The sequence below is a fragment of the Camellia sinensis genome, chromosome 2, assembly GCF_055761805.1.
Source record: "Camellia sinensis isolate YWXY chromosome 2, ASM5576180v1, whole genome shotgun sequence".
NCBI classification, from domain to species: Eukaryota; Viridiplantae; Streptophyta; class Magnoliopsida; order Ericales; family Theaceae; genus Camellia; species Camellia sinensis.
Window position 1 is genome coordinate 31,042,917 of NC_138962.1, and position 8,679 is coordinate 31,051,595.

The 8,679-nt window shown below is 33.5% G+C and overlaps 1 protein-coding gene across 6 annotated transcripts in view; it reads right to left on the reverse strand.

Moving 5' to 3' along the window:
- The window catches only part of NQR (ARP protein (REF)), a 48,910-nt gene extending 40,764 nt beyond the window's left edge, over window positions 1–8,146 (reverse strand). For 5 of the 6 annotated variants that reach the window (XR_014360756.1, XR_014360754.1, XR_014360755.1 and 2 more), the window contains exons 1-6: window positions 7,789–8,142; window positions 4,232–4,405; window positions 3,216–3,397; window positions 2,285–2,390; window positions 1,986–2,062; window positions 1,115–1,202 (exon numbers count right to left, since the gene is read on the reverse strand). Coding sequence is in view for 3 of the 6 variants with exons in the window: in XM_028232308.2 (XP_028088109.2) it covers window positions 1,115–1,202; window positions 1,986–2,062; window positions 2,285–2,390; window positions 3,216–3,397; window positions 4,232–4,405; window positions 7,789–7,843 (682 nt within the window). In the remaining 3 variants the exon portion in view is untranslated. Of the gene's footprint in view, window positions 1–1,114; window positions 1,203–1,985; window positions 2,063–2,284; window positions 2,391–3,215; window positions 3,398–4,231; window positions 4,406–7,788 lie in introns of all 6 variants that reach the window. The other variant, XM_028232305.2, reaches the window with a different exon arrangement.
- Between the last annotated feature and the right edge of the window lie 533 nt (window positions 8,147–8,679).

Genomic DNA, 8,679 nt, shown 5'->3' on the forward strand with positions numbered 1-8,679 from the left:
ACTTTTGAGATTGCTTCGGATCGCTAAATTTACTATTTTGGAATGAAAGTGTATCATGTTTCGCTAGGATATTAGCGTTTTTTGGTAAGTGGTAATACAGTTTTTGAGTTACCCCCCCACCACACAAGGAGTTGCACCTCCAATGTTTTATAAATTTTTTTTGATCTTCCACCCTGCATTGTTATTTCCCCAAAAAACAAATTCACAGCACCTATTACTGGTGGTGTATTTTTGACCCACATGAATTGCTTTTGTGGGATTTTATCTAGACCTCATCTAAAGCACTATGTGGATCTTTGTTCAATTAATAAATCAGCCCAATGGAATTATCAATGAAACAATCCAAACCATTTGAATTTTTTGTTGGATTGTTTGACATTATCAAATCTAAAGCACTGAAAAATATATTGATCAGATAACATTTTAGGGTAAATAACACTAATCACCCTTGAGGTTTGGAAAAAGTACATTGAGCTCCACAAGTTTGGCATAATTACACTAACCTCCCTTTTAGTAAGGTTAAAAACAACCATGGTTTGTAGACACAATGATAAACAAAGATAAAATATATATTTCAGTGTAACAGAGATGACAATATCATTTTTCCATCCATTAGACTAGTGAATTATTGATGAAAAGGGAGCCAAGCGTTTTGTTAATTACAACTTGAGGAAATTTAATGTAATTATGCCAAACTTGTGGGACTCTTTACTTTTTTCAAACCTCAAAGGGAGAGTAGTGTAATTTACCTGATATTTTATGATCTACATGAAATCTTACGTTGGTACAAGCTGCAATCAGTTTTAAAATGTCACATTTCATTTCCATTTAAAGTTCTGACCCTATAATTCATTTTTGAGTGGTCCTGTTGGCCTCAATTTAACATGCTCCATCTATTCTGTGATTCATTGTTGAAGCATAAACTTGATTAATAAGATATTTAGCTCACTGTTTTTAGTGCATAAGTTTCATCAAAGCAGTTGATGAATGAGCTGGGAGAAATTTAGAGGAAATTACTTCAATGTTGAAGCCAGTGACCATCACAGCGGCCCTGTATATACAAAGCAATGGCACGGAATAAAAGATTATGGAAAGATTGGCAATAAAAACATACCTCTCACCACCATTTCCATGGACACGTAGCCTCCCATTAAACCAATAAGTTTAGAATCCACTTTAGAAGCCAACTCAGTTTCAACAAACTGCAGGAATAATGACAAGTACATCAACAACGACAAAATACTGAGCCTATCCATTTGTTTACAGAAAATTACATTGGGATGAACTTCAAGTGGAGCGTATTGATTGGATTAGAGCTACAGTTTTGCAAAAGGCAACCATAAGAGCCATCGCTACTAAAAATTTGATCCTTTTCCATTAAAGAGAAACATCAATAAATAAAAAAATTGCTAACAAAAGTGGAGGTGGTTGGATTGGTTTTTAAACATAAAAAATACGAGCACTGCTACTATTCATTTTAGAAGTAAACCAAAATTAAACTTGAGGACTGCAAACCACAATGACGATTTCCCTCCATGATCCAGACACAATAACATGTAGTCATTGACAAGAATGTCAATGAGTCAGCTAAGCTATCATAAAATGGATCTAAATTCTGACTTTAGCTAAGCAACGGGGGAAAGCCCATAAAAAAAAGTGGTTTCTTTGAGGACATTTCTATATGACAATAACTATTCTGAATGTTGATTCATAACTTTAGTATATTTCTTCAGGCAAGTTTGTTTCGTCAGTGATTCAATAGATTTCAATCAAGAAGATATAAAAGGGAAAGTACTTGAGAATTTCCTGCCTCCTGCAGGTCAAATTTCTCTCTTCTAGTGATATTCAAATATTTGCATGAGCAGTGTGGAAGTATAATTAATGTGAATTCCTTATACATAATCAGAAGCACATTACACAACAATAATACTTATAAATAGTGTTCATTTCTATCAAGCAGATCCACTGTAAAGATCAGGACTTACCTCAGGACAAAGCACATTGATACGAATTCCTTGTCGCTTATACGGAACAAGTGACCTAGTAAATAGAACCACCCCCCCTATAAAAACAAAATCTTTTTAGGACCCAAAAGGTACATGAAGAGGCAGCAGAATCTATAAATAATAAAATAAAATAAAATAATTGTACATGTCCATTGATGCATATAGGTGTCATTGATACATTGGAAGTACAAAAGGACAAGAGTAATGCTGCCACAAGAAACTTAAAAAAAAAAATTCGGTAAAACCCAGTAGCATAGAGTATAACACAGAACACAAACCTTTGGAGGCAGAGTAGATAGGATCACCATACATCGGATAAAGTCCTGAAGCAGAACCCATGTTTATGATTACACCAGGCTTTTGTGCAGCTTGCATGGTTTGAATCTGCTCACCAATTTTAGATTATTATTTGACTGTTATCAAATATGATGACCATCTAAAATATAAAATGTACAAGATTCAGAACAACGTAAAAGATAAGAAGAAGCCAATTTACAACTGGATGTGAATACATCTCCATGAAACAAAATCAATTCAGCAAAATTTTACAGGAACATGAGCTTAAATCCATCCTGCTTATTTCATAAATCAAACCAGCTCCAATTCTGAAGTTATTCCCCCCCATTTTTGGCAAGACTAACTAGCTGTTACTGAAGCTTGCAAATTACTCGGGTTTTCTTTAGATTTTTAGTTTCCTTGTAATAATTTGGGGGGGGAAAATGATTAAAGATGCTGATGTATTAAAGGGTCAAATTCTTAATAATTTAAGGGCAAATTACCAATAGATCTTATTTTAGGGACTTATTACCCATTAAGTCCTATTGATAAATTTAGCAGTCTCTTTTTTTTAATTATTAATAAATTTATAGTGATAAATTTATCATCAGGACGTGCAGATAAATAAATCTACCTAATAGGACTAATTGGTAAATGCCCCATAATTTAACATCTAGTGAGACAGTTTCAAAACAGAACCATCTCAAAGCAATAAAAGGAAAATATAACATATAAAATTGTTATCATCTTTGTTTCAATTAAACTGTTTTGTTGCTGTTCAAAAAAATAAAAATAAAATAACATATAAAAAGATTTGGTGCTGCTAAAGCCATACAAATTATTACTAGCAATTATAAGTTTAGAAATCTCATCTCAATTTAAGTCTATTAGTTGTTGTCAACCATGAAAGCCATGGCACAAATTTAAGCATACCGCAAGGCGCGTGCAGTCAATAACTGCAGTGAGGTTCACATTAATAGTGTGTCTCCATGAACGAGAGCCATCCGTTTGATCCTTGTAGAATATCACAGGAGTTGCAATACCAGCACTATTAATACAGATATCCAACCCTCCATATGTTGCCAAATGTTTTTTAAAAAGAGCAGAGAGTTCACCTGTTCATGAAAGAAAGATTACGACAAGTAGTCAAAACTAACCAACTACTCCTGAATTAGAATTGGAATTTCTATATAGAATGAAACTATACCAGTGTGCATAATCCAGACTTATGATGTGTATATATAGTCCTTTCCAAGTTTCCATGAACTACAGGAAATAAGTTGGAATCAAGTTCCTTGATCATCTACCTTGTGTGAAATTAAAGTGCTCCAAAGCAAAAATAAAAAATCCTACATTGGTAAACTATTGATGAAAAGTTGTTGAGTAGAGAGAATTTGTCAATTCATGACGTTTGAGGGACCCAGGATTTAATTAATGTAAAATGGCTGGAGTATAACTGTATAAGTAAGATACCATGAGAACAAAACAATAGATCTTCATCATTTTTCCCCTACACCCAATTTGTTTTTAATTTATATATCATTTTTCAGTTCCTTAAATCTCTGAATAAAGTCAGCTTTAAGCCTCCATTTGACCCCAATATATGTATATATATATATATCTGCATCTGTGCCAAGCAGATTACATTAAGAGATGCCAGCAATGACAACTGATTAGGAAGACTGGAAGTCAGCAATTATGTTCTCTCATGGATCCCCTGCCTACAATAAAGTATACAAGCATCTGAAGCCATATAGTATATTACAGATGAGCCCAGTTGCTAAATATGTGTAAATAGATAGGTTATTATTGTTAAACAATGTATACAGTTTTGGCTAATATTGAACATTCACTGTTTTTAGTATGCTGATAGCATCTCTATCTCAACATTGTTAAACAAAATAGACAATGTTAATTATTTCTAGTCATGAACATGACAATACACATACTTGTATTGGTCACATCACATTTTATAAACATAGCAGATGGAAATTTCAACATTGAATGGAACTTGGCATTCTCTTTTTCAACAAGGGCTGCAACTTCCTTTCCCCTCTCTTCAGAGAAATCAACAACTGTAACAAATATTCCCTTCTCTGCAAGAGCCAAACAAAGGGCTTTACCTACATGCAACCACAACAATACAAAAACATTATTCATGGGCAATTGTTAGTCAATATAAATTTCAAGGTCAAAATCGGCTAACAATTTCATTGCAGCTTTCTGTGCTTTGCAAAATCATAAGAAATTAATCCATTTACATTTGCAAACAAACATCCAACATAATTATCCCAAAAAGAAAAAAAAAGAAAAAAAAAAAAGAAAGATTTAAGTGTCCAGCATGTGTGACCTTGACAAGAGGACCTACAAAGTTGCACAAACATGATACTTAACTAAGGCGTCCATGTCACTCGTCAACTTCTTTTTCATTTCCTTGGTAAACAGCCCAAAATCAACAGAAACGATAAATGAGGGGAATCATTTTGGGGGTGAAAGCAAGGGTTTTGTGTTATCTGCTGACGACAGGTTCACAATGCTCAAAAGCTTCAACCAAGAATTGTATAATGTCAAGGATTCGTTCTTGTCTTACTGATGTAAATTCTAGAGTAAACTAAGCTCAGAAGTATGAGAGTTGACTATTAAAAGTACTATGACAGATACTAGATACTTAGTAAATTCTAGAGTAAATTCTAGATACTGAGAGTTGACTATTAAAAGTACTATTACAGTTTTGAGAAAATGTTCGGCAAATGTGCAAGTACTGATAAATATGGAAATTATTTGATGGCTAAGTACTACATCCATGTGTTTTGTCTGCAAGTACAAAAACAGCCTGAAAGCGAACCATAGATCTATTATCTTGCTCAGATGATGAGAATTATGCTTTTGTGACAGCTCTGACATTTTGGGTTATCACAATTGTCCTTGTCAGGTTATTAATGTAAGAAAATAATCCAACAGCAAGTCCACAACCTGATATGTTGTTCTACAGAAGACATAACTCTTAACAGGAGGGAAGCCCAGTAATGTTTGAGAAGATTTGTCTATGAAGTTGTGCAAGAATTTGATAAGAATTAAAACAAACAAATAAGATACATGTAACATTGTCCCAGTAGTCCTAACCACTACATAGTTGAAGACCCAATAAAGAGATGGCTATAACTTTGGTCAGTCCTTCATAATCTATTGTCCTAGTGGCCATTACAGGATATGGTTTGGGACGTGGTCAAGTGGACTATGTACATGTGAATGAGACAAAGCAATGAGAACATGCCCAATAACCTTTGATTTGATTGAGAAGGGACATAACCCTCATATAGGTTTTAATGGCAAAACACAAATTTGTCATGCTATCAACCCCAAGTCATTAGACACTTCACTGGACCCAAAGTACATTCAACGATTCATTAGAGCTCCTTATAAAGTTTCAGTTCGGCCATTTATTTATTTATTTATTTTTGATAAATAAACAAATATTATAAAAAAGCATCAAGGAGATGTAACAAATACAAAACGGCCACCCCAATTAGGGGAAAATAAAAAAACAAGCACTAACCAATCACATCATCTAAGAAATCTAAAAAGACAAATAGGTCCGGATAAACTTTCCCCTCCAGCCAACTATACAAAACTACAAGAAGACGATTCTCTAACCAAGAGACACCATGTGACACCTCGGAAAAGGTGCGTCTATTCCGCTCCAACCAAACAAGCCACATTAAACAGAATGGCGCCAACAACGACACTTGCCGATGTCGACGCCCAAGCCGAACACCCCGCTAAACCCAAAGAAAATCCAACACTCCCTTTGGTTGAACCCAAGCAATCCCAAAAAGTGAGCAAACAAAACCCCACAATCGCGATGCCACCGAACAATGAAGAAATAAATGGTCCACTGACTCCGCATCAGTACAACACATATAGCACCGATTTACTAAAACATGCCCCTGCCACATCAAATTATCCAAAGTGAGATTCCTTCCTAAAGCTGCCGTCCACATGAAGAAAGCAACCTTAGACAGAATCCCCGAAACCCAAACACTCTTCTAAGGGAATACCCATTCAGCCATTTATTTATTTACATTAAATTTGAAATTAAAATTATATCAAATATTGGGTTAGATTTAAAAACTTGATTGCCCATTCCCGTACAAATCTCAGACCACGACATTATACTCCCTTTTCTTTTACAAAATGGTGAATCTAACTAATAAGCATGCTCTCAATTTTCTGCCGCTCTTGTCTAAAATCCATAATTTTAGTCCTCATCTTTGTGCTTTCATACAAAAGCATCCAACTGTTTACTAACAATATGCTTTCATACAAAAGCGTCCAACTGTTTACTAACAAATATCATCCAAAATTCCAACAGCAAAATCAAGGTCTGAATGCTATCCACAGCAGTTCAAACTTAAATGTTATTGCCCAAAACCAAAATAAGTACTTTCAAGATGCCAACCAGTTTTATCTTTTAACCACTCGAAAGTGACATCAATTCTTTCTAGCCAAACTACCCTTCACCACTATTAGACAATCCCACTTTTTTATTCAAAAAGATCAATGACCCAGTTGTGGAAAAAATTCAACATGATTCTAAATGTTACGATTATGATCCATAATTACTAAACCTGTCAGGAAAAAAAAAATATAATCAATTAACCCTGAGTTATTAAAAATTTCACTAGAGCTTAGAGTATCTTAAGTTGATTCATTAGAAGTCTTAATAACAACCATGCTATCCACAACATTTCAAACTTCCTTTTATTGCCCCCAAAACCAAAATCAGTACTTTCAAGATGCCAACCAATCAATCGTATCTTAACCACTCAAAAGTGACATGAACTCTTCCTAGCCAAACTACCCTTTATCACTAACAGACAAGACAACCTCACTTTTTTTATTCAAAAACATCGATTCCTAAATTGTGCAAAAACTCATTACGATTCTAAACGTTATGATCCATGATTACTAAACCGGTCAGAAAAACAAATATATAATCAATCAACCCCAAGTTATTCGACGTACTTTACTAGAGTTTAGAGCACCTTAGTTGATTCATTAGCAGTCTTGGGACAATTTTGGGAACATGCCAAGGGTTGTTTTGGGAATTAGTTATTTTAGTTGAGTTTTTACGAAAAGAGCAACCCTTAATAACAACCATGCTAATCACAGCATTCCTTAAGTCGATTCATTAGAAATCTTCATAACCACCATGCTAATCACAGCATTTCAAACTACTTTTATCGCCCCCAAAACCAAAATCAGTACTTTCAAGATGCCAACCAATCAATCAATAGTGTCTTAACCACTCAAAAGTGACATCAATTCTTACTAGCCAAACTACCCTTTATCACCAACAGACAACCCCACTTTTTTGATTCAAAAACATCGATTCCCCAATTGTGCAAAAAAAAAAAACTCAATAATATTCTAAACGAAACGTCATGATCCATAATTCACTAAAATATACATTATCAAATAGAAATAGAAATAGAGAGAGTTATACCGATTCCGGAGGCACCGCCAGTGACCAAAGCAGAGAGGCCAGGTTTGAGCTCCATTGATTGAGTTGAGGAGGAGGCTAGGGTTTGAAGATTGATCTATTCCTTGTGATGGAGGTGAAGTAACAGAGGGAGTAGTGAAGGAGACGAAGTGGACCCTGCTATTCTCATCATCATCATATCATAGTGTGTATGTGTTTTTATTGTTTTGTTTTTTTGGCAAGTTCTAAATTATTGTTATTATTTATTATTATTATTATTATTATTATTATTTTACTTGATATTTTTTTCTCTTCCCGGATTTAGACCTTCTTGTTATTACCGTCTCTTTTTTGGAGTAAAAATAGTGTGGAAATCATGGACAAGTCAGAAGTCGGTTGGAGTCTCCGTTGTTATATCCGAAGCTAGTAAATTTGTTTTTGAGAATAAAATAATAATAATAATAATAATAATAATAATAAAATAATTGTACAAAGACGTACTTCCAAATTTTTAGGATTGGTTATAAATACAATTGATGAGATTTACTTAAAATATAGATTGTTGTTCATAGTTTGAAAAAATATAAATATTTTTTTATTAGAATTTTTTATTTAATAGAATTAATTAAAAAAAATAAAATTCATAATTATTCTTCTATACAATAATAAAATTACTTAAATTATTAATTGAAATATATTTTTAACATCTTTAAAAACTGTTAATTGATTTGATGATTTATTAATAAAATAGGTGATTCGTTATGACATGAGAAATCTTAGGGGGTAGAATGTAATTTTCAAAATCACAGGGAATGATTTGTATTTTAATCAAATCTCAAGAGTGTATTTATAATTTATCTAAATTTTTACCCAAATATATTTGTTTGGACGGAATTTATTTTTTTAATGTTTAAT